We start from the raw sequence: 25756 nt of genomic DNA on the forward strand, positions 1-25756 counted from the left end.
ACACCTTTGCCCCCTAATAAGCTTTTCTTCTCTTTTCTCTTTTTATCATGCTGATACTGGGGCTTGAACTCAGAGCCTTCTGTGCTTGTTTGGCTTTTTGAATGGTGCTCTAATACTTGAGCCACATCTCCAGTTCTGGATTTTTGTTGTTTAATTGGAGATGAGAGTATCTCAGATTTGTCTGCCCGGCTGGCTTCAAACCTTGATCCTCATATGTTAGCTTCCTGAATAAGAAGGATGATAAGGGTGAGCCACCAGCACCCAGCACTGGTGGCGCATGCCTGTAATCCTAACTACTCAGGAGGCTGAGATCTGATGATTGTGGTTTGAAGCCAGCCCTGGCAGGAAAGTCCATCAGATTCCTAGCTCCAATGAAGCACCAAGCTCCACTGGAAGTAGAGCTGTGGCTCAAGTGGTAGAGCTTTAGTCTTGAACACAAAACCTCAGGGACAGTGTTCAAGCCCAAGGACCAGCACTAAAAAAATAAAAGCAAAAGTAAGTCATCTGGTCCTGTGATAAAACAATCAGACACCAGCAATTATGGATAATGCACAAGATAACTAGATGACAGGAGAGCATCTGGGACAGGGGGGACGTGGGGCCTTGGGGCATCCTTTGTGCTCCCCTGTAATGCTTTTGTAGAAGAGGAAACTGAGGCACAAGAGTGACCTACATTCCTCAAGCTCCCAATGGCAGAGCCGGGACTGGGTTTGCTTCTACAGCCCTCGCTCTTTCCGCAGCCACATCCTCTTCTGGCTGGTGTAATGCAAGCAGTTGGGGTGGCAGTGAGGGACACGGCCCCCGCCCCCGTGTTTGTCCCAGCCAGGGGGTGGCATACAGTGGTCATGAAATCAATGTCCATTAGAAGAACGAGTATGAAGAGCTGCCAAGTGAGAGTTCAGCTCACCCAGGTAGAATGACCCCTGCGTGGACCCTTAGCCTAGGTGGGGGTGGGGCACACAGAGGCTGCAGCTGTGACCCCTGACCTGGTGAATGTGGCTGTGGGGTGACCTCAGGAACCACCTTCCCCTGACACCTCCTGTCAAGACCTGCAGCGACAAGCACCCCGATCCTCTTACCCAGTGACCCGAGAAGTGCAATTAAGTTGAAAATTAGTTGGCATAATTAATTAGACAGGTAAATAGCTGCTGTCAACACCAATCAATCGTTTTTGCATAAAATCAGCGGAGTGCAGGCAGCACAGGACAAGTTGCTCCCCGGCTGCTGGGGCTTGGAGAGGAGGTGGATGGACAGCGGGCAGGCCTGGGCTGCCTGTCCAGGTAGCCCGCACTCCACAAGTCCTCCCCCACCCTCAGCACCCAGATGAATCCCAGCTCGGCCCCAGCTGCCGGATCCTTCGCTCCCTCTCAACTTCCCACTTACGTGTTTCAGACCCATTGCTTGGGATTCTGACATGCACCAAGACCACATGAGGGCCAATTTTGAGTTGGTAAACTTGCAGATGCTTAAAAAAAATTAGTGGATAAAATTTACATGCAGGAAATTTTTACCTGTGAGCTTTGAGAAACACAGACAGGCGTAACTAACTCAGTAATTGATGGAAACTGACTTAAAGGAAAACCACTCCCCTCTCCCTTCTGACAGCTGCATCTTAGAATGGCCCTTGCTGCCCACCCAGATGAATCATCGCCCCTCCTCTCCCTGCCCCCCAAACTCGACCTGTGGCTGTAAAAGAAAGAACCTGTACTGGAGGCGCAGACTCTTTGTTGGCTTGTCTGCTAGTAACAGAGGCTGGAAAACAAAACAAAACACTTTCCTGTAACTCAAGGAAGGTCAGGTTCCATCTCTGTACAATGAGCCCCTTCCCCTATTCCCATCCTGCCCTCTTTCCTGACAAATTACCCCAGGCCCCCCCCCCCCGCCCCGTTCCACCCGACTTCACCCTCTCTGCCTAATATAAACAGCTTAGTTGTATGGCAATCGTAGTAGCATTTCTTCTCCAGCAGCCTGAAGAACGGTCACCTTCTCAGGTTGTTCAGTCCAATACACCTGTTGGGGGCTGAGAATGTGATTAGTAAAAACAAAAACACCTGTTGGCTGGGCGACGGTGCCTCTCTGCCCTTTTCTTTATTCATACTCCTGGTACTTGGAATATTTGCTTTGTATTTCTTTATATCTGGGCCTGGGTGCTGTCCCTGCGCTCTTCAGCTCAAGGCCAGCGCTCTACCGATGGAGCCACAACACCACTTCAATGCTTTAAGCCACTGCTCCACTTCTGACTTTCTGGTGGTTAATTGGAGATAGGATTCTCATGGGCTGGCTTCTCATGGCTGCCTGGACTGGCTTCTAACCACGATCCTCAGATCTCAGCCTCCTGAGTCGCTAGGATTACAGGCGTGAGCCACCAGCACCGGGCAGACAAGTACATTATTATTTCATAGTCTCACAGCCTGCTTCAGCAAGCTCCCTCATGCATTGCCGGGGTGGGGAGCGAGAGCAATTGAGGAGGGATGGGGAGAATGAGGCAGGAATGCGTAAGCAGTTCCCCCAGAGCACCCCCTTTCCAGCTTCAGCTTGATTCTCATCAATGCGACCCACACGGGATGGTCAGCACCTGCCTGCAGCAGCCACTGTCCCTGGCACTGGATGAGCCGAGAAGCTTTGAGTGCTGTGTGTGTGTGTGTGTGTGTGTGCGCGCACGCGCTGAAATGTCAGGGTTTAGGACCCCAGACAATCCCTAATGGAGGCTCAGAGCCCCCTCCCCCAAAGCCACTCTGTAATCGCACCCTGCCTTTGGCCCCACCAGCCTACATTCCTGGAAGCCGCAAAGCCTTCCAGCAGGTGAAGCAACTCCGCTGTGAGGCCGCCGTTGTGCAATTGGCGAGCTCTCTGCTCTGCTCCATTTGAAGTGCAGGTGCATGTGCTTTGGCTAATGCTCTGCGCGGCCCAGCCCTGCCAGCCTGCCCCACCCCCACCGCACCCCATCCCTGGGCTTGTGAAGGGAGCCTGTACCCCAGCACAGCCTGAGGGGACAGGAGGCCCCGTGACCCCTGCCCCCCTGCCGTAGCTGCTGCCTCTGAATGCAGGCCAGCTCACCACACCTGGTAGAAGGGGCTCCATGCCAGGTGAGGGCTGGAGCGCCCCTCCTGGGGGGGGGTAAGGGGAGAAGGGCGGGGAACCACTTAGCAGAGCAGCAGGACCTGTAGCTTCTGGAATAGGCGGAAGTCTTGGCTCACAGCCCAGCCCTGGAGGCTCAGAAGACCACCAGTGACAGGCCCACCGCACCGCATGGTGTGGGAAATGTCCCGGGCGTCCTCAAATGCCCCCCCCACTCCTCTGTGGGCCCTGCACAGGGGTGCGGCGGGGCTCTGCTGGGAGTAGATCTGCAGTGAAGACAGCCACGCCCCTGCACTGGGGTGTGTGGCAGATGGATGGGGGGGGGGCTCCCCCTGGCTGCCACCTCGCTTCGAGCCTCAGGCTGTGGAGGGGTGCTGCTGCAGAGGGCAGATCTTGGGGCCCCATGACTGCTCAGCTTTCCTGCCCTGGACTGCCAGCTCCCAGGCTGCTCCTAGTGTGCAGGCTTCCTTTGGCCCCGGGGAGCCTCTCATGGGACACTGGCAGGCCCCAGGGACAAGGCCATCTCCCTCTCCCTGTGTCCCTGCTGTCAGCGCTGGGCTGACTCATGCTCCGAGGTCCACTGCCAGGTCACAAAGCCTCAGCTGCCCCGGACTGAGGAGGAGGCTGGCAGCCTCCCGCTTGGCCCGACACCCGTCCAGCCCTCAGCCTCCCTTCTTGCCAGCATCCTCGCCCTGCCTTGTCACAACCAGGACAATACAATGTGACACTAATCCTGCCACATTCCAAGCCCTGCCCGGGCCTGGGGACCGTGGCTGCGTCCCAGAGCACCAAGCGGGACTGCAGCCCACAGGGGCTTCCTGGAGTCCCCTCCTGCCCGCCCAAGGCTTCCTCACACCCAGCTCGGGACCTTGTTGTTTGTTCCTGGTTTGAGTTAAGCAGAGAGGACTAGAAATGGGGCTGGGAGTCCCAGGTACACCAATTCTAGAACTTACTTGGTCACTTCTCTCCAGCTGAGTGACAGAGGTCCAGTCTTTGGTCTCTGCCTTCCAGTAAATGGAGGATTGTCCCTGGGGTGAAGCAGCAAACTTTGGGAAACCAGAAAAGCATAGGAATGCACAGCACAGTATAGGTTACTAACTGGGAAGCATTAGATATTCTAGAATCCCAAGACCTGCCGTAGCCCAGGTCTTCTGCAATAATAGGCCTGCACTCCATCTGGCTTGCTTGTTGAGATGGGGATTTGATAGCACTTTGCCTGAGCTAGTCTCAAATCTCCCAATCTTTGCTTTCTAAATAGCTGGGATTACAGGCATAAACGAATGTGCCCAGCCCAGTTTGGGGCTTTTTTTTTTTTTCTTCAATGTCAAGAGATATTGCAGAGAAAGAGAAATTTAAAACATTGAATAATATGCAGCATTCAAAATAATGATAACGTTTCTAATACAGCTTGCTAGTCTTTTTTTAATTGTTATTATGAAGGTGAGGTACAGAGGTGTTAGTTTTTTTGCGGGGAGGGTTTGTTAATACAGTATCTGGCTATGGAGCTCAAGCTCATTTGAACTATTGATCATCCGGCTTCCTATGTGCTAGATAGTGTGTGCGATCTGACTGGATATATTACATTACTACTACTTCTACTACTATTAATTGTGCTGTTACCTGGGCTTGAACTCTGAGCTGAGGCTGTCCTGTAGCTTTTTTGCTCCAAGGTATTACTCCACTTTTCCACTAGGATTACAGGTGTAAGCCACTGGAACCCAGCCTTACATTGTTTATTTTTATTATTTTTGTGGGTCATGGGCTTTGAACTCAAACAGGGTCTGAGTGCTGTCCCTGAGCTTTTTCACTCAAGGCTAGTGCTCTACCATTTTCAGCCACAGCAACAGTACTGGTTTTCTGGTGGCTAATTGGAGATAAGATCTCATGGATTTTCTTGCTCAGGCTGGCTTGGAACGGAGATCCTAATATCTCAGCCTCCTGAGTAGCTAGGATTACAGGCATAAGCCAGCAGCACCTGGCACATTGTTTTCTGTTATAAGTATATGCAACATACAATTTGCCATTTTGACCAGTTTTTCCAGTGTACAATTCAGGATTATTAAGGGCATCCACTCTTTTGTGTGTGTGAAACTGTCTCTCTCTCTTTTTTTTTTTTGGTCGGGTTGTGGGGCCTGAACCCTGTCCCTCAGCTCTTCAGCTCAAGGCTAGCGCTCTACCACTTGAGCCACAGTGCCACTTATGTGGTACTGAGGAATCGGAATCGAACCCAGGGCCTCATGCATGCAAGGCAAGCGCTCTATTCTTTATTTTGAAAACTTTTCCATCATGTCAAACGGAAAGTCTACCCATTAAGTAATCTAACTCCTCTTGCCCCTGTAACCTTTCCTCTCTTACTTATTCTGGATGTGTCTCAGAAGAAGGAACATGCAATATTTGTCCTTTTGTGTCCGACTTCCTTTCCTTTAGCTCTCAGGTCTGGGATCAGGGGGACTCTGATCTAGGCTGAAGCTGGGTTGGATTTGAACTTCCTAACTTGGAATCGCAAGTTCCAGAGCCAATTCTTGCAGTCCAGGCCATGCCCAGCGAACACGTGCCAGGCCAAACTCCACTGCCGCCCTGGCTACTCGGGGGAGGGGGGGGGGCTGGGAACGGGAGGGCAGGGTTTCGAAAGGCTCGGGGCCTTCCTGCCATGCGCCCGGCCCCTCACGCCCTCTGGCAGAGCGATCAGCACCCCCACGTTCCTGATCGCCGCCCGTCGCGTGGCCCGCACCTGGGCTCCGGGGTTTCTTTTCCTTCTATTTGCACAGGACTTGGCAGAGATGGAGCCGGGGACGCGGGGGCCCGGGCCGGGCGGGCAGCTTCTCCGCGGGGGACCGAGGGGCCGGGACGGCGCCTGCCGGGTGGCGCCCCGAGTCAGGATCCCAGAGCGCGGAGGGGGGGGGGCGGGGGTTCCCGCCGGGACCCCGGGGGCGTGAGCTCGGGGGTCCCCGCCATCCGCCTCCCCGGACCCCAGGTTCGCCCGCGCCCCCGCGCCCCTCCCCTGCGGTGCACACGGCTGGAAACGCGCCTGGAGGAGGCGGGACGCTTCGGGCTGGCGCCGCAGCCCCCGCGGTGGCTCTGCGCGGAGAGGGCGGCTCTGGGGGCGGGGAGTGGTGTAGCGGCTGCCACCCAAACCAGCGCGAGGTCGGACCCCGCACTCCGGCCGGTCCGCGAACGCAGCCCCGCGCAGGGCCGGCAGCACACCTCGCAGGTGCCCTCCGCGTGTGCAAGCGCTCTTACAAGCACTACGTTCCGCGCCGCGGGCCCGTTCATCCAGAGGAGCGCGGGTGGGAAGAGCCGGCGCAGGCGTCGCGAACTCCCGGAACCCCGGCCCGGAACCGAGCCAATAGGAAAAGAGAGTTGAAATCTGCGCGCATGCGCAGTGCGTTTGCTGCCGCTGTAGCCTCATTAGGCTCCAGCCGGAAGCTGTGAATAGGTGCCTCGTTAGCGCAGTAGGTAGCGCGTCAGTCTCATAATCTGAAGGTCGTGAGTTCGATCCTCACACGGGGCACAATACTTTTGTTCCTTCCCTGAGGAAAAAACGGATTTTATTTACTGCCCTCAGGCTGGGGACACTAAAGGGAGTCAAAGCAGCGGTAGTGGTGCGTGGGTAGAGCCGGACGCGGGTGATGTGTGCCGGGGCCTTGAGCCTCGGCCCCGCGCTTCGACCCGTGAGCCGGGGCTGTCCCGGGCGGGGTGGGCTCGGCCCGCGGGGAGTGTGTGCTGCGCGCCGGGGGGGGGGGGAGGGAGGCCTGGCGAGTTCCAGCTAATCACAGCAAACGGCCATCACCCCACCTCGGCTCGGCCCCTGGGAAACCCGGGGCCCTGTCCGTCCTGGTGAGGGGGAACCTTCCAGAAACCTTCCCAAGGGCTAAACACCCTTACTGGGCGGTGGTAGTGTTGACTGCATGGTGTTCAGGTCCTGGATTGAGACCCACAGTCAGAGCCCCTGGAGGCTGGGGCTTCGAGGAGCCGCTACGGGTCCCCGGGGGGTGGGGGTGGGGTGGGCGAGGCCTCCCCTAGGAATGGGCCCGGCTCCCCGGCAAAGCAGGTCAGGATTTTGGCCATCAAGCCTGGCGCTTTTCCTGTCACAGGCACCAAGTGAACAATCTGGTAGGCTGCCAGTCCAGTGCACTCTTAGGGGATGGATGGATGGATAGATAGATGATAGATAGATAGTTAGATGATAGATGATGATGATAGATCATAGATGATGATGATGATCGATCATAGATGATAGATAGATGATAGATGATTTAGATAGATAGATATAGATAGATGTATATAGATAGGCCAAAGACCCCCCAAACTCCTACTCCCCCGCTGCCCTTGGCTGTAGCTGGCTGCCTGGGGTGAGTGCCCTGGCTCGGTTTGCAGGTGCCCCTTCACTCAGTGCCTTCCTGAGGAGTCTTTGGGGCCTGAGTATGCCCGCCTCAGTCCACCCTACATCCTTCTTCTTCCTAAGCTTTGGACACTGCCATCTTACCAGGGAAATTCGGGCCAGTTGCACTGAGGCAACATTGTGTCTACATCTGTGAACTGACCACACAAGCTTGAGCCACTTCCGGACTCAGGAGTGCCGTAGTCATCTACCAGGGCCTCCAAACCACAAGCACCTTGGCTCCTGGCGCTGCCACAGCAGCCTCATCTGCGGTGACCTGCTCCAAAGCTGCCAGCAGAGCGTGCAGGAAGGGGTGTCTACAGGATCTGCTGTGTTGTTCTGCTGCACTTCCCCATCCCCCAGCAAAGGGCGTGGGGACATTCAGGGTCCCTATGCCCTGGGGAGAGGGCATGGCTTCCCACCTTCACAGTCCCTGCCTGAGGATTATTTCCTACAGTCTTCCCAACACAACACACAGTATTCCACAGGGAGGTCCGGGTCTTGGCCACCAGCTCTGAACACTGGCCTCCAGCATAGTCTATCTGAGTGCGGTTTCCAGTGGCCTCCAGGGCACTCCATCCACGCAGACGGCATCCTGGCACCCAGACTCCTGGTGCATGTTTACCCACTAGTCTGGGATGGTCTGTGAACTGCAATCCTCAGATCTGAGGTGCCCACCAATGCCCAGCTAAGTCAGCCCTTTTTAATTGCAGAGAATTCATGTTATAAAGAAATCACAGTGAGACTGGGATAGAATGTCAGGAAGAAAAGAGGTAACTGGAAATGTATTTTATATATGTCATGTGATATCCTTTAAAATGACAACCAAACCCACATGACCAAAGGTATTCAGGGGAGGGTATGAAGTCTGCAGTGATGGCATCATCAAGATGATCACTGGGCTGGCCCCTGGCGGCTCATGCCTGGAATCCTAGCTTCTCAGAAAGAAGGGTGAGATCTGAGGATGCGAGGTCAGGCCAGGCAGGAAAATCCATGAGACTCTTATTTTCAATTAATGACCAAAAACTGGAAGTGGAGCTGTGGCTCAAAGCGGTAGAGCACTAGGTCTGAGAGCACAAAAGCTCAGGGACAGCTGGGCACCAGTGGCTCATGCTTGTAATCCTAGCTACTCAGGAGGCTGAGATCTGAGGATCATGGTTCAAAGCCAGCCCTGGCAGGAAAGTCTGTGAGATTTTTATTGGGAGAAATACAGGATCAGAGAAATTTGATGGAAAGATCATTTGGGTGAGACTATTCACAAGTCACTTTTGCTGCAATAACAAAAACTTTTAAAGAAACTACAGATTGTATGTGTACTTCTGTGTAGTTGCAAATTAAAAAGAAGGAAAAGGTATAAATGTTAGTAAAAGAGTAGCTAAAAGGAAAACAACATTGAGATATCACCTCACTCCAGTTAGAACAGCAAAAATCAAGAACTCTAACAACAGATGCTGGAGGGGATGTGGACAGAAAGGAACCTTACTTCATTGTTGGTGGGAATGTAAACTTGTTCAACCACTTTGGAAAGCAGTATGGAGGTTCCTCAAAAGACTTCACATAGAACTCCCCTATGACCCAGCAATCCCACTTTTGGGCATTTACCCAAATGTTTACAAACAAGACCACACTAAAGCTACCAGCACAACTATGTTCATTGCAGCATTATTTACCATAGCTAAGATATGGAACCAACCCAGATGCCCCTCAGTAGATGAATGGATCAAGAAAATGTGGTATATATACACAATGGAATTCTATGCCTCCATCAGAAAGAATGACATTGCCCCATTTGTTAGGAAATGGAAAAACTTGGAAAAAATTATATTAAGTGAAGTAAGCCAGGCCCAAAGAAACATAGGTCCCATGGTTTCCCTTATTTGCAATATCTAGTATATGTATGAGTCAAGCGGAAAAGGTCAGATAATGTGATGTCAGGAAAATGAACCCTTAGATGTGTATTTTAATGTTTTTTTCTTTCATGCATGTGTTTCTAACGCATTTATAAGATTATCTCTTTGTTGCTTTGTATGTCCCTCCCCCACAGTATAACCCCTGCTTTCACTATATTTGATGTCGTATAACTTGTGTAGGAGATGGGGAAAAACCAGTTGTTTAAGGATACAGGTGGATCTGATGCAACAATGAGAAGTACAAGTTGTCATGTCCAAAATGAGCTTTACAACGTCTGTGGGGGGGGGGGGGGAGAAGGATTGGGATTGGGGGGGAGGGGGGAGGCTGGGAAGGGATGTGAAGGGTAAACAAAGGAGGAGGCTGCAATGCTTGGTAAGAAATGTACGCATTATCCTGCCCATGTAATTGTAACCCCTCTGTACAGTATGTTCACAAATAAAATTAAATAAAAAAAAAAGAGTAGCTAAGAGGGGTAAAAAATTGGCAATATACAGTTGATTCTGACAGGCAGAATCAGTGTTTTAGGGTCCAAATGCTTTTAGGTGAGCTAGAAGTTTCTAGTCCACCAAGGTATCCATTCCACTAGGCTTATACCTTGTAACTTCTGTTGGGAACACACAGCCCAACTCACAAAACACAGGGCCAATAAGGCTGGGGAAACAACTAGAAAACAAGTGCCTAACATAGTAACAACACATACCATTGTACTTTGCCCCTTGGACAGAGTGCAGTTTGCTGACTGAAAATACTTGGTTCACCACGAGATTATCCTTTGTGCCGCAGACTACAGAGGAACTATCATGTTTTACACCCTGACTGTGTTAAGCAGTGAGCCAGCAACAGCACACATAATGCTTCCTCAAGTGTGTGAGAGGCTTCTTCTATCCTTTACTAATGTGCAGAGTCTGGGAGTCTGGAAGCAGGTTTATGACACCATGCAGCCTGCTGGGATGATCTGGGGGGCGGAGGGCCACAGTAGGTGGTGCTGATGAACGCTGGAGAAGCAGAGCCAGACAGGTCACGTGCCACCTGCAAAGAGGAGAGATCTTGCTGCCTGCTCTGGGCAGGGGACCTGGGATTCACCAATCACGACACAGCTTTAAGAAGACTCCAAAACATTTATTGGGAAAAGTTCAAGAGGCCATTTACAAGCCCAAAAGTATTAGAATTAAACAGAACACATAATTTTCATGGGCATGTTTTTCTATATAAAAGGGTAGTCATTAAAAAATTCTGAATAAATAATCTAAAAGTGTCATTGATTGTAAGTAGGTATTTCTCTTTCTCTGTGACAAGGTGACACCTTCTACATAGCCAAAAGACTCTGGCTGAGGTGTCTGTTCTGGGCCTGCGCGGTGAGTCTCTGGCGGAGGTCTCGCACTTTCTTGAGCAGATTCTCTTTCTTGCCGTGCCATTCTGCTGTGCTTCTACGGAGAGGAACTTGAAACAAAATTCAAAGTTACTAGTAGCTGAATTTGTTATATGCTGTAAAAATCAGTGGTGAAATAAATGAATATTGTAAAAAAACAAATTTCTCTAACAAAAATAGTCACAGATTCCTTGGCGTGGAGTCATTTACCCCACTAAATATCTGTTGAACTTACTGTTAGGGCTAGCTTACTGTTAGAATTGACTGGGGTTGCTGAGCATCTGAATTTGTAAATCAGGAGCAGAGCTTGATTAAGAATGTGAGTTCTTCAAAACAGCGAGTGCTCTGTCGCTCTGCTGCTTATGGTAATGAGACAAGGAGGCCCACGTAGCACAGGTGGCAAATGCGGACCCTAACTACTCTGCCAGTCACGCAGGTACTGTGTGTCTGTATTACAGCTCCAGGGTCCAGAGCCCAGGTTCAAAGACATAATTTATCAAGTGGAATGCCTGCCTCACACTGACTGAGGAAGAATCTGAGGAGGTGAAGAATACACTATAAAATATACATGTAGGCTAGCTGGGCGCTGGTGGCTCACGCCTGTAATCCTAGCTATTCAGGAGGCTGAGAGCTGAGGATCGAAGGTCAAAGCCAGCCTGGGCAGGAAAGTCCATGAGACTCTTATCTCCAATTAACTACCAGAAAACCGGAAATGGCGCTGTGGCTCAAGCGATAGAGCAGTAAGCTTGAGCTGAAGAGCTCAGGGTCAGTGCCAGGCCCAGAGTTCAAGCCCCACGACCAACCAAAAAAAAAAAAAAATTCTAAGTTTAAGTTCTGGTATGTCAGAACAGAGAAGAGCTGAGACGCCCTTGTTCTTATCTGACTCACAAATGACTTTTGATTTAATTCTTCTTCTGGCCCAGAACTTACAGAAACATATAAAAATATAATTTAGCAAAAATATTTGACATAATACTGGAATCTCATGACTTGTTATCAATAATGTTTCTTATAAAACTTGCCTTCTCAGCCAGAAGTGGCGCTGTGGCTCAAGTGGTAGGGCGCTAACCTTGAGCTGAAGAGCTGAGGGACAGCGCCCAGACCCAGAGTTCAGGCCCTACAACCGGACCCAAAAAACAAAAACAAAAACCAAACAAACAAAAACCAAACAAATAAAAACCTTTGGCTTAAAACTCACCTTCTGGAGACTTTGTCCAAAAGTCATGTCCTAAAATAATTTACAAGACTCAAGAAATTTTGCCTTGTCTATTCGGCAGCTTACTGACAGTCAGTTGAAAGTCTTGTCCTTTCCCTCCTCTTTATAATAAATAAGAGACTTTACTGTGAGAATTGCTAGTTCCCTGGGGGCTCATGCTGTGATTATATTTGGTAAGATGTTCCCACCCCATCTCTGCCATCATCGAAGTCCCCTCATGCTTCAAGTCTAGCAATGACAAGTCGCCTGGCCAGCATGAAGCGATTCGTGTCAACAGAGCACCAGAATAGAGAAGCCAGCACGTCTTCCTTGTGGTTGGCAGAGGGCACCTGGCCCAAAGGAAGAGATTTTTCACTTCACAAAGATGATGTGGAAGTAGTTGTGTGGGTTGTGTTACTGCTTTAGCCAGTGGCAGCCTTCTGCAAGAGCTCCAGTGCTTGTTCTGGGTGGCAGCGCTGGGCTAGGATCTCAGCAGACTGACGGCTGGGGCTGGAAGTCTGAGCAAGCCCTGCTGCCTTCAGCTCCGGTTTCCCACTACCAGGGCCCTGGGAAAATGGCATCGGCATGCTAGGAAACCAGTTAAGCCACTGTTGTTTACAGATTGTGAAATACAAAGTGACAGATGAAATCTTCCTTATTTATCAACTTACGTCCTGTTGAGGGATCTACTCCAGAAATGTCGGTTAGTTGTGAGGTCCTGGCCAAAGAGCCTGGGGCCTTCTGCTCCCTTTGCAAACAGGAATCTTCTGCTAGAAAGTGAGGTGAAGATGATGTTGAGGGAGAGATATTGTTATTAATGCTAAATGGTCCTTGGTAAAAAACTCCTGACAAAATTCAGGAGATAAGGAAAATATAGTTGATAAAAATCAAGAGCTAAGCCGGGCGCTGGTGGTTCACGCCTGTAATCCTAGCTACTCAGGAGGCTGAGATCTGAGGATCACGGTTCAAAGCCAGCCCGGGCAGAGAGACCGTGAGACTCCTATCTCCAATAAACCACCAGAAAACCGGAAGTGGCGCTGTAGCTCAAGTGGTAGAGCGCTCGCCTTGAGCTGAAGAGCTGAGGGACAGCGCCCAGGCCCAGAGTTCAAGCCCCACAACCGACAAAAAAAAAAAAAAAAAAAAAATCAAGAGCTAAGCTAGTTTTTTGATCATCTTTTCAAACACCTTCAGTTAAAACAAAAACAAACAACAAAAATACAGACTTTAGCCAGGTGCTGGTGCTCATGCCTGTAACCCTAGCTACTCAGGAGGCTGAGATCTGAGGATCACGGTTCAATAACCCCATCCTGCCGCTGGGCACTGCTGTGGCAGGCCGCCACCTTCTCCCATCTCAAGTGCCACCCCTGGTCCTCTAGCCCCCTTTCCAGGCCCCAGTCATGTGAAAGCTAGATTAATGGCCCTATCTGGTAACTGCCTTTATTTTCCCTCAAGTTGACTCCCCTCACCCCACCCCCAGTGGTTCTGGGGCTTTAACTCAGGGCCTAGCACTGTGCCTGAGCTCTTAATGCTCAAGGCTAGCACTCTACCACTTGAGCCACAGTGCCACTTCTGGCTTTTTCTGAGTAGTTTATTGGAGGTAAGAGTCTTAGGGACTTTTCTGCCTGGGCTGGCTTTGAACAGTGATCCACAGACCTCAGCCTTCTGAGCAGCTAGAATTAAGGCGTGATCTACCAGCGCCCAGTTGAGTCTCTGAGATGCACACACCACAAAATTCAGTCTGTTAAAGTCTATAATTTGTGCAGCTATCATCACTAATTTTAGAGCATATCCAACAATGCCCCCCAAGAAACCCCATATCTATTAGTAGTCACCACCTCCCCCACTTCCAGAAAACCCTCCATCTACTTTTATCTCTATAGACTTGCCACTTCTGAGTCTTTCATATAAATAGAATCCTAGATGAGGTAGCTTTGATGTCTGTCTTCTTTAACTTGACATTGTTTTCAAGTTTCATCCATTTTGTAGCATAGATCAGTACTTCATTTCTTTTTATGACTGAGAAAGATCCTGTTATATAAATCTATCACTGGTTTTGGAGACAGGGCCTGGCTATGTAGTCCAGAGTAGCCTGGAACGCACGATGGTGCTGGGATGCCAGGCCTGCACCACAACCCCCTTATCCCTCATCTGGGGAGTATCTGGGCTGTTCTACTGGGCTGTCATGAACAATGATGCCACAAATGTTGATGTGCAAATTTTTATATGGATCCATGTTTTCAGCTCTCCTGTTATATACCGAGAAGTGAGACTGTTGAGACATTTGGTCACTACAACCTTTGGAGGAACTGCCAAATTGTTTTCCAAAGTAAATGCACCATGTCACAATTCCCCACAGCAGAATTTCAATCTCTCTGGTCCTGATCAACACTGGTTATTATCTTTTTGATTATAGTCAACTTTATAGGTGCGAACTGGTATACCATTATGGTCTTATGTCTTTCAATTTTTTTCTCATTGTGGTTCTTATTTTTGTCCCCTTTTCCCTAATTACTACTGAAATTCAACAAGAAGGAAGGGAGGAAAAGGAACAAAGTAAGAAAGAGAAAAACAAAGTAGTACACCTACACTATTCCTAAAAAACAAAAAGGAGAAACAACATAAATGTCCATCAAATCATGAATGTATTTATACAGAATATCCTTACAATGAAATATTATTTAGTAATAAGAAAGAATAGAGCTGATTCACGTTACAACATTGGAAACCTCAAAATACCATGCTGGGTAAAATAAGCTAGACACAAAATACCTAAATGACTCCACCTAAATGAAATTGCCTAGATAGTCAAACCTACAAACACAAAGTAGACTGGTAGGGAGAACGGAGGAGAAATTGGGAGTGACCACTAATGGGTAGTTTATTATTTTTCTTCTTTCTTTCTTTTTTTTTTCAGTCCTGGGGCTTGAACTCTGGGCCTGGGAGCTGTCCCTCAGCTCTTCAGCTCAAGGCTAGCGCTCTATCACTTGAGCCACAGCCCCACTTTCAGTTATCTGGTGTTTAATTGGAGATAAGAGTCTCACAGACTTTCCTGTCTGGGCTGGGTTCAAACCTCGATCCTCAGAGCTCAGCCTCCCGAGTAGCCAGGATTACAGGCATGAGCCACCAGTGCCAGGCTCTTTTTTTTTTTTTTTTGGTGTAGATAGTCTTGCTATATAGCCCAAACTGGTCCTGAACTCATGATCCTCTTGCTTCAGCTTCCCAAGTGCTGGGACTGCAAGTATGTACCACTAGGCACAGCTTGAATAAATTTCTAATCACACAGCAATACAATACCATTGTACACTATTGTAGATTGTATGGATATGGATTAATTACACGAGTGTAATTAATATACATAATAAAAAACGGAAGCAGTAAAAATAAACTAAAATAAATGTATCCATCTTGGTACTCTATTTTAGAATTTGATTTTTCAGTTAATACTGCTGCGAGCTTTGTACCAAACTTAATGTTTGATTATATTCTATAAGAAGAGCCTTCATGTACTTCAATTTACTATTGTTCTAGGCATCAACTGTTTAGAAAACTTTCTTTTCTTTTCCTTTTTTGGTACTGGTCTTAGGGCTTGAACTCAGAGCTTGAGTGCTGTCCCTGAGCTTTTATTGTTATTATAAAGGTGATCGATCTACAGAGGGCTTACAATGATATAAATCAGGTAAAGAGCACATTTCTTTTTGGACAATGTCACCCCAGTTTTTTTGTCCCATCCCCACTCACAAGTAGTACAGTTCATGTTCAGCATAGTACCTAGCAAGTACCACTGCTGCATTTGTTTACCTTTTGTTCCTCCATTTCTGCGCTCTGCTTTACCCACTCCAAAACAGATAAACTTACATATGAGGCAAAAAAGAAAAGAAAAATAACAACAAAAAACCTCTTGTTTCAATTTCCTTGAGTTCATTTTGATAAATATTATTCTATATAAAGCATCTATTTAATTTATTTTATTTTTTGCTGGTCATGGGGCTTGAACTCAAAGCCTGGGCTTTGTCCCTGAGCATCTTTGTGCTCAAGGCTAGTGCTCTATCACGTGAGCCACAGTGACACTTCCAGCTTCTTCTCAGTAGTTTTATTGGAGAAAAGAGTCTTACAGACTTTTCTGCCTGGGTTGGCCTCCTGAGTAGCTAGGATTACAGGTGTGAGCCACTGGTGCCCAGAAAAGCATCTAATTTTAAACAAGGAAAAAACCCTGTGGGAACAAATCACATTCTGGAAGATTGAGAGGATGTTGGACCAATGGAGGGTGGCTGATGCTTTCTTCTTGATCAGAGCTGTTTTCATAACAGTGCCACATCCTCAACTGATCCTCCACAAAAAAGTAGTGAATACCACTGAGGATCTCGAGTAGTGATTAACAGCGTCTTGGAGTAAAAAGGCCAAAATACAAGTGCAGACTCTGCAGTTGAATGAGGCATCTGTAGGAGCATGCAGAGGGAGATCTTTTGGAGACTCACTCACCTTTAGAAAATGGCCTTTCAGCATGCTCTAAAGCAGCACTCAGCTCCTGCTTTAAAAACCAGTTTCTAGATGTGTCCGAAAGGGAAGAAGCTTTCTTTTCTGCTCTCAAATGAAACTCCTTTTCTTCAGCTTCCTTCCACTAAGTGACAGAGAAGGATCATTAAAATCGTGGAATGCAGGCCCCACAGTGAATAGCCCTCTGTGTCTTCTTCTCCTCATTCCTTCAAAGTCAGGCAAGGCAGGACCTGGGAACTGAGGTACCCGCGGTAGCCCCCAGTGGTGGAAGAACAGAGCAGAGAGCAGAGCACCTTTTTATATCACTCAGTGCCTCAGAGTGCTGTGAAGCACAGAGGTTAAGTCTTGACCATCCCTGAAATAACAATTCATTTCTATAGATTTCAAATATGAATTAAGCTGGCTTTGCATTAATGACAATTAACTTATTTAATTTTGATGTTATAACCTTACTAATAAAGTGAATAAAGCTCAAACAACTAAGCTTTTTTTTTTTTTTTTGGTCGGTCGTGGGGCCTGAACTCTGGGCCTGGGCGCTGTCCCTCAGCTCTTCAGCTGTAGACTAGCGCTCTACCACTTGAGCCTTAGCCCCACTTCCGGCTTTTTCTGCTTATGTGGTGCTGAGGAATCGAACTGAGGGCCTCATGCATGCAAGGCAGCACTCTACCACTGAGCCACCTTCCCAGCCCCACAACTAAGCTTCTGACCAGCTTCAAAAAGTCAAGGCCATATAGAAGTCAAGTAAGCTTCATGAGTCCCTTCTTTTTTACCTGAAAATGAGTAAACAGCCATCTTAAAATGAGCTCAGCAGAAAACTAAGATAATTAATTTAAATTACTAAATCTTTGCTCAGGTTTGCCAATGTTCTAGAAATGCTATAGCTTTTACATGGAAGCCCATATGTGATTTTTATGAACAGAAGACCAATGTATTAAATAAAAACAAAATATAGCTGGGCACTGGTGCCACACACCTATAATCCTAGCTACTCAGGAGGCTGAGATCTGAGGATCACAGTTTGAAGCCAGCCTGGGCAGAAAATGCTGTGAGACTCCTATCTCCAATTAACCTCCAGAAAATTGGAAGTAAAACTGTGGCTCAAAGTGGGAGAGCACTAGTCTTGAGCACCAAAGTTCAGAGATAGTGCCTAGCCTCTGAGTTAAAACCCCACTATGGACCAAAAGAACCCCCAACAACCCTCCCAAAAACAAACAAACAAACAAACAAACAAAAAACATATATATGGACAGGAAAGACAAGGGAGGTCTATCTAGGTTGTGATTTCCCAAGGCCACACACAGTTAAGTTAGCTTTAGAATCCAGGACACTGGACACAAAAGATTTTTGCATAACATCCAAAGCACTTACAACGATTCTATCTACTCTCAAAGTATTATTTTCCCCCAAAGTATAGCAGTACCACATTTTACGGTCCAGCCTTAGTACCAACACCCTTACCTTGAGAAGAAGGCTTTCACTGCAATTTTCCTGAGGCAAAGCCTAGGGATCATCCCGACCTCTCCCCAGTTTTTCCTGTTGTTAAATGTAAGGGTTTTAAGATACGGCCCTCCACCACTGAAACGATGTAGTAGGAAAATAAATCTGGGATAAGGCTATGATGGAAATCCACTGTGAGAAACAGACATTATGAGCTAGCAGCAGAAGGAAGGAAAGAGTTGCTCAGAGCCTGCTCTCTCCCCAGGTGGGCCACAGCATCTGTGGTGGCAGAGACCCCAGAGTGGCTGAGAGAACCAACCGGAAGTTATGCATATGCAACACAGACCCTTCGTTGCCTCTAAATTCCATTTCGATTCTTCTTAATTTTCTTTGGGATCATAATACCCCCTACTAAAAAATATATTTCTCAGCAGCCTTTGCAGCTATCGTGAGATATGTAACGCCTGGAAAGGAGTTAAAAAGGAGCCGACTCAGATGGGAAGCAAAACATTTTACATTCCTACGCTTCCTTCTTTTGCTGTCTGGAATATGCATGTGACGGCTGGAGCTAGAGCAGTCACCTTAGATGATAAAGAATAGCTGAGAATGAGAGCCACACACCAAGAGATAGGGCAGAACCTGATCCTGCGAAGCTGTGATATTAATGCTAGACTGCCTTAGACTTCTTTCTTATGAAAAACATTTCTATCCAATTTCTAGTCAGTTATTTTCAACTGGTTGTAGTAGCTACAAACACTTTCCATGCATTGAAAAATCTTATGTGTTTCTTATACAAGAAATTATATATGCTGGGTGCCGGTGGCTCACGCCTGTATCCTAGCTACTCAGGAGGCTGAGATCTGAGGATCGCTGTTCAAAGCCAGCGTGGGGAAGGAAAGTCAGTGAGACTCTTATCTCCAATAAACCACCAGAAAACCGGAAGTGGTGCTGTAGCTCAAGTGGTAAAGTGCTCGCCTTGAGCTGAAGAGCTGAGGGACAGCGCCCAGGCCCAGAGTTCAAGCCCCATGACCAAAAAAAAAAAAAAAAGAAATTATATAAGTTAAAGTAGCAATATTACCCCACCAGGCAGAATGCATCCAGGAGCTGGCAAGCTGTGTACTACTATAAACTTCTTTTTTTTTTTTGGCCCATCTTGGGGCCTGAACTCTGGGCCTGGGCGCTGTCCCTCAGCTCTTCAGCTTAAGGCTAGTGCTCTACCACTTGAGCCACAGCGCCACTTCTGGCTGTTTCGGCTTATGTGGTGCTGAGGAATCGAACTCAGGTCCTCATGCATGCAAGGCAAGCACTCTATCACTGAGCCAGCTTTCTAGCCCCTACTATAAACATTTTTAGAAAACTTTTAGCTTAATCATTTTTAGTAAACATCAACATTTGATGACTTCTCTGAAAAACACCCATTAAAATTAGATGATCTTTTTCAATAAAAATTATTTGGCTCTATGTTTTACCCATTTGACTATGTACCATTTAAAAATTCAAATACTTATTAATAAAAAGTTTCTAACATGATTCTTACCTTCTTAGCTTCTTCCTCCATCATGGCATTTAATAGCTCTACTTCCTTCCTTCTGTTTTTTCGAAGGAGTTTGGTCATTTCCTGGTAGCTTTCATTTCGTTGTAGATCATCACATTTTTGTTTATGTAAAGCTTGAATTTTCCAGTCAGTGTTCAGGCATGCTTGCTCAGCTTTTGCCAACTTTTCTTCAATTACCTAAGAGAAAAATTGAATTTGAGATACAGGGTTAGACTATTTAAAATTGTGGAATGTTCATTCAATACATCCAAGTGTCTCAGTTGCTCATAACTCTGGTGGCCTGGCATAATCACCCCAGAGTGTAAAACTAACGGACTTCCAGGATCCGACACAAGTCAATTAAACCCATCTCCACGAGCAGCACGACAATGGCACTTTTAATAGCCAAAGGTGAGAACTCCTGGCTAGGGGATGGGTGGGATTTAACAAACTTCTATGTATTCAACACTTTGAAAAAGAATTGGAAGAGCCTAAGTTTACAAATGAGACAAAAGTCTGTAAGACTTTTTGTTTAAATAGGGATTCAAGTAGACCTATTGCAACAATGAGATGTACAAGATGCTATGTCGAAAAACGAACTTTACAATTTAGGCCACAGGTAGGGGGAGGAATGTAGTTGTGGAGATAGGAGGGAAGGGATGGTAGGGGGAAAACAAAGGAGGAGGCAACAATGCTTGATAAGAAATATACTCATTACCTTGCTCATGTGATTGTAACCCCTCTGTAGAGTATTTTCACAATAAAAAATTTATTTAAAAAAAAAGTCTGGTCAGTTGCCAGTGGCTCACTCCTGTAATCCTAGCTACTCAGGAAGCTGAGATCTGAGGATCGCGATTCAAAGCCAGCCCGGGCAGGAAAGTCCATGAAACTCTTATCTCCAATAAATCACCAGAAAACCGTAAGTGGTACTGTGGTTCAAGTGGTAGGATGCTAGCCTTGAGCTGAAGAACTGAGGGACAGCACCCAGGCCCAGAGTTCAAGCCCCACAACAGACCAAAAAAAAAAGTCTGTAAGATAAAAATGCACAACTCCCCCCTAGGGATATTCTGGGAACCAGTTAAGAACTGAAGATTTCTCTGCACTGCTCTTGGTTTGGGGAACTAGGGTCAGTGCTATATCCCTAAACTGTTTTGCTTAATGTTAGTGCTCCACCCCTTGAGCCACAACTCCACTCCCAGCTTTTTTTTTCTGGTAGTTAACTGGAGATAAGAGTCTCACAGATTTTCCTGACAGGGCTGGCAGATCTCAGCCTCCTGAGTAGCTAGGATTACAGCGTGAGCCTCTAGTACATGGCTCATTTAACATTTTACTAAAGGAATACTAGTGAAAGTTTTGTTTTGAATGCCTCAAGTCCTATTTTAGTTCACATAAATCAATACAGGTGCACGCCTGTAATCCTACGCATTGTGCTTCAAAGCCAGCCTAGGCAGGAAAGTCCATGAGACTCTTATCTCCAATTAATCACAAGAAAACTGGAAGTGGCACTGTGGCTCAAGTGGTAGAACACAAGCCTTGAGCTGAAGAGCTGAGAGACAGCGCCCAGGCCCAGGGGTCAAGCCCCACAACTGACCAAAAAATAAAATAAAAAAAAATTAAAAAGTAAATAAAAAGGTGCTCCAGAAGAAATTCAAAAAAATAAGTTTTGAAAACTTGTTAAAAATTTACAATGTACAATATTCTCAAATGTAGCATTACTCCCCTGTCCCACTTTTTTTTTTCTTTTGGTTCTGGGGCTTGAATTCAGGGCCTGGGTGCCATCCCTAAAATCTTTCACTCAAGGTGAGCACTCTACCACTTTGAAGTACAGTGCCACTTCTGGTTTTCTGGTGGTTAATTAGAGATAGGAGTCTCACAGGCCTTCCTGCTTGAACCACAATCTCAGATCTCAGCCTCCTGAGTAGCTGGTATTATAGGCATGAACACCAGTGGCAGGTCACCCCCAACTCTCTCCCCTCTCAGGCCCCCTCCCCCAACTTTAAGACACCATTTCCAATACTTACTTGACTATCCCTACTTTTACTGGGTGACAGTTATTATTGTTTCACAGATAATTCTGCAACTGATTCATGCAGAGACAATTTTAAAGTCAGAACACAGTAGGACAGTATTCAAGTTTCTATTTCCCTTATATAAAGGACACATCATGGGGCTGGGAAGGTGGCTCAGTGGTAGAGCGCTTGCCTTGCATGCATGAGGCCCTGAGTTCAATTCCTCAGCACCGCATAAGCAAAAAAATAAGTTGAAAGTGGCGCTGTGGCTCAAGGGGTAGAGCGCTAACCTTGAGCTGAAGAACTGAGGGGCAGCATCCATGACAGGCAAAAAAAAAAAAAAAAAAAGGGAACATTATTTAACTATCAATAAAGTATCTTACAAATAAATAAAGCAATGTAAAGCTCTAAGCACTTTGACAAATAAAGCAAAGGAATAAATGGTCTCAATTTCATAAACTTTTATTATTTTTTTAAATTATGGTTTTCTGGTAGTTTAAGAGTCTCATAGACTTTCCTGCCCAGTCTGGCTTTGAACCATGATCCTCAGATCTCGGCCTCCTGAGTAGCTAGGATTATAGGCACAAGTCACCAGCGCTTGGCCATAAACTTTTATTTTATCACTTTTTTGGGTAGTGGGATGGTTGAATGCAGAATCTTGTACTTGAGCCTCACACCCCCAGCCTACTTTTATTGTTATTCTCTTTAAAAAAAATGGTATTTTAGGGCTGGGAAGGTGGCTCAGTAGTAGAGTGCTTCCCTTGCATGCCTGAGGCCCCCCTGGGTTCGATTCTTCAGCACTACATAAGCAAAAAAAAAAAATTGCAAAAAATTATATTTTATAAATACAGTAAATTTAATGTTGGCTGTTTTTTTTTTTTACCTTCTTAGCATTTTCAGTTTGAGTTTGGTCAGTTTCTATCATCTTATGAAACATGTGCTCTTCAAAATCCACTTTTTGTCTGTAGGCATCTGCATCTTCTCGAAATTCTTTTGCAAAAACCTCTTGATTTCTGGTATAATTCTGTTAAAAAAACAAGCCAATCTATGTAATAGTAATAAAATATAAAGTGACTTTCCTCTTTTCAGGCTACTAATATGAATACAACTAAAGACTAAAATGCCAGATGCAAGAGTCTCAAGCTTATAAACCCAGCTATAAAGGAGGCTGAGATCTAAGCATTGAGGTTTGGAGAAACCCCGGCAGACAAATCAGAAAAGATTCTTACCTTCAATTAAGTAGCAAAAAGCTAGAAACAGAGGTGTGGCTCAAGTGGTAGAGTACCAGCTGTGGCTGAAAAAGCCAAGCAAGAGCTAGAGGCCCTGAGTTCAAGTCCTACTAAAAAACAAAAGAAAACAAAATAGAACCCAAACCCAAGCTGTACCATTGAATTTTCAAAGCAGAAAACAAATACTGGTACTATCATCAGTGAAAATGACAAAGTAAAGACTTCTGAAGATTCTCTCCTCCATAAAAATGCTGAATATTGGCAAAAATTGTCAGGTTCAACTTCTTCAGAATTTTGAAATTGAATCAAAGCTTGTAGCAGTCTGGAGAGCCTTCTTCATTCATTGAAGTGATGGAACCACAGAGAACAGGCTCCATGCCACAAAATTCCCATTCACCCATTCTGAGCTCTGTATTGGCTTTGACCACCAGCATCCTCGCAGCCGACGGTGAGGGAAAGACAAAGCTGGCACCTCCCTGAGAGGGTTAGGGGCATGGCTCCTATGGAGTTGAGGACAGTGAGGTCAACCTCCAGTACTGCCAAAACTAAGCAAAGGCTTCCTAGGGCGGTTCTCTGCCAAGACCCCAGACCCAGGCTGTCTCTATGGGCCCTCTCGGAACTCACCCAGTGTAAAAGCCAGCCTGCTTTCTGGGAACGTGTGTAGAGGAACTGGAAGACACTCAGCACATCTTGTTTGGCTGAGGTAGTGGATTATGGATAATCAAACAGTTTAAGGGAAAGCTGGGGATTTATATGTTCACAGGAGGCCCTGAGAACTCCCATGTATTTCTGGGACTCCAGGAGAACACAGGTGCATGGGTAAGGCTGTGCCCATGGCAAGGGCTGTGTGTGCTCAAGACTTGAGAAGGTACTGAGAGCTCTCATTTCTGGTAAATGTTGAGGTTTTGCATAACCAGGAGTGAAATCTAAGTGAGAATTGTACTGTCTTCCTAAGCATCAAAGACATGCACATGCACAACATGCACACAGAGCCCTCAGCGGGATTTTCTTGTTCAAAGAATCTAATAAGAAAATCTCTGTCCAGTTGCTAGCTGACCACAAGCTAACTAAACAGAGACTTCAATGGCTATATACTACAAAGAACAGGGACTTTACAGATCTGGTTTGGAAAAGTCACTAAGCAAATAGCAAGAAACTTCAGGAATGGTGAGGGGTAACTTGATTTCCATAACTGCACATTATATTAACATAAAAGGTTTGTTTTTTTTTTGGGTCCGGTAGTGGGGCCTGAACTCTGGGCCTGGGTGCTATCCCTCAGCTCTTCAGCTCAAGGCTAGCGCTCTACCACTTGAGCCACAGCGCCACTTCCGGCTTTTTTCTTTTTGCTTATGTGGTGCTGAGGAATCGAACCCAGGGCCTCATGCATGCAAGGCAAGCGCTCTACCACTGAGCCACCTTCCCAGCCCCCATAAAAGGTTTTTAACAAAAAAAATGACATGACTAAAAACACCAAGAAAGTATGACTGATACATAATGTAAACAGATAATAAACTCCAAAGAAATTGAAAAAAGAATCAATAAACATGAAAAGATACTTAACATCATTAACCATTTAAGAAATGAAACCAAAACCACAATAAGATAACACTTCTTGTATGGAAATTAAAAAAGACAGAAAACAGTAATTGTTTATGAGAAATCTGAACTCTCTCTCTCCTAGGTTTGCATTCATAAAACTGAAAACCAAAAACCTGACCATATAAGGTGCACATGAACGCTCATCAACAGAACTGTGGAGACAAATGGATAAAGCAAGTGTGTTCTTCTCATGCATTGAAATATTATGCAGCCATAAAGAAGGAATGAGGTACTGATTTGTGCTATAATATAGATAACTTTGAAAACATTAAGTGAAAGAAGCTAACCATGGAAGACCACACACTATAAAATTCTACTTTTATGAAATTTCTGGATGGGCAAATTTGTAGAGACAAAAAAAAGTTAGTGGTTGGGGGTGAGGGGAGAGGGAGGGAATGGAGTGAAAGCAAATGACTATAATGGTTGAGGGGACAAAGGATAGCAATACTGCCTTCATGAATATGTGCTATAAAAGGAAAATACAAATTGTATGTGTCAAATAATCTCCCTTATCATCATTAATGACGTTAGAATCTATTCTTTTCTTCTTCCTTCTTTCCTTTTTTTTGGTCAGTCATGGGGCTTGAACTCAGAACTGGATGCTACCACTTGAGCCACAGCACCACTTCCAGTTTTCTGGTGGTTAATTGGAGATAAAGAGTCTCGTGGATTTTCCTGCCTGGGCTGGCTCTGAACCTCAATGCTCAGATCTCAGCCTTCTGAGTAGCTAGGGTTACAGGCATGAGCTACTAGTGCCCAGCTAAGAATCTGTTTTCTTGACTAACTTTTTTCTATTTATTTGATTACTATAGGCAGCTAAATTCACTTTAAAATAAACTAAAAAGAAAAATATTTTTCAATTATACAAAAGTATAAAGATAGAAAATTAAGCTCAAATTAGATGTATACTTAATATTTGGCTCATATTTCCAAAAGGCAATAATAATATTGTCTGTACTCTAGGGAAAATTTTCTTAAGAAATAGAAAATCAACTTAATGTAAGAGGTAAGCCTGGCAGATAAAGTGCCAATTTCAAAAAGGTGATAAAAGAGTATTTGTTTCTAATTAAGCAGAATTAAGCAGCTAACTCTTTTCTAGCTCAGTACATCTGCTTAAAGAAACACCTCTGTCAGAAGGCAGTATAGAATGTAATAAACATTTGTTCCAATCTGATGCTCAGACAGAAGCTCAGCACCACTTCCATGGTATTCCTGCCAAGAATCTTACCCCGAAAAGACAACAGGTAAGTAACAACTAGGGGCCATTCTACCTGGCTTCCCAAATATCAGTGACAACATTCAATTAGAAGCCCTGAGTTCAAACTCCAGCTCTAAAATAAGATAAAATAAATGTTATGAAACACAGATAAAGATTTAGGAACACTTTTTTTTTTTGTCGGTCGTGGGGCTTGAACTCTGGGCCTGGGCGTTGTCCCTCAGCTCTTCAGCTCAAGGCGAGCGCTCTACCACTTGAGCTACAGCGCCACTTCCGGTTTTCTGGTGGTTTATTGGAGATAGGA

At 46.1% G+C, this 25756-nt stretch overlaps 1 protein-coding gene and 1 non-coding gene across 9 annotated transcripts in view; one reads left to right on the forward strand and one right to left on the reverse strand.

The window, feature by feature from the left end:
- The first annotated feature begins 6516 nt into the window (after positions 1 to 6516).
- On the forward strand, positions 6517 to 6589 carry Trnam-cau. The gene has a single exon. It is a non-coding gene; the product is annotated as a tRNA-Met (tRNA).
- Positions 6590 to 10481: 3892 nt separating this feature from the next.
- Tbc1d31 (TBC1 domain family, member 31) overlaps positions 10482 to 25756 on the reverse strand; it is a 61967-nt gene continuing 46692 nt past the window's right edge. For 3 of the 8 annotated variants that reach the window (XM_013032245.1, XM_013032242.1, XM_013032247.1), the window contains 5 exons: positions 22292 to 22432; positions 19403 to 19597; positions 16414 to 16552; positions 12606 to 12704; positions 10482 to 10810 (listed from right to left, as the gene is read on the reverse strand). In XM_013032245.1, the coding sequence (XP_012887699.1) occupies positions 10677 to 10810; positions 12606 to 12704; positions 16414 to 16552; positions 19403 to 19597; positions 22292 to 22432 (708 nt within the window). In that variant the 3' untranslated portion in view covers positions 10482 to 10676. The remainder of the gene's footprint in view (positions 10811 to 12605; positions 12705 to 16413; positions 16553 to 19402; positions 19598 to 22291; positions 22433 to 25756) is intronic. The other 5 variants (XM_013032248.1, XM_013032243.1, XM_013032249.1 and 2 more) reach the window with 3 other exon arrangements.

Source organism: Dipodomys ordii, unplaced genomic scaffold (genome assembly GCF_000151885.1).
Source record: "Dipodomys ordii isolate 6190 unplaced genomic scaffold, Dord_2.0 Scaffold151, whole genome shotgun sequence".
Lineage (NCBI taxonomy): Eukaryota > Metazoa > Chordata > Mammalia > Rodentia > Heteromyidae > Dipodomys > Dipodomys ordii.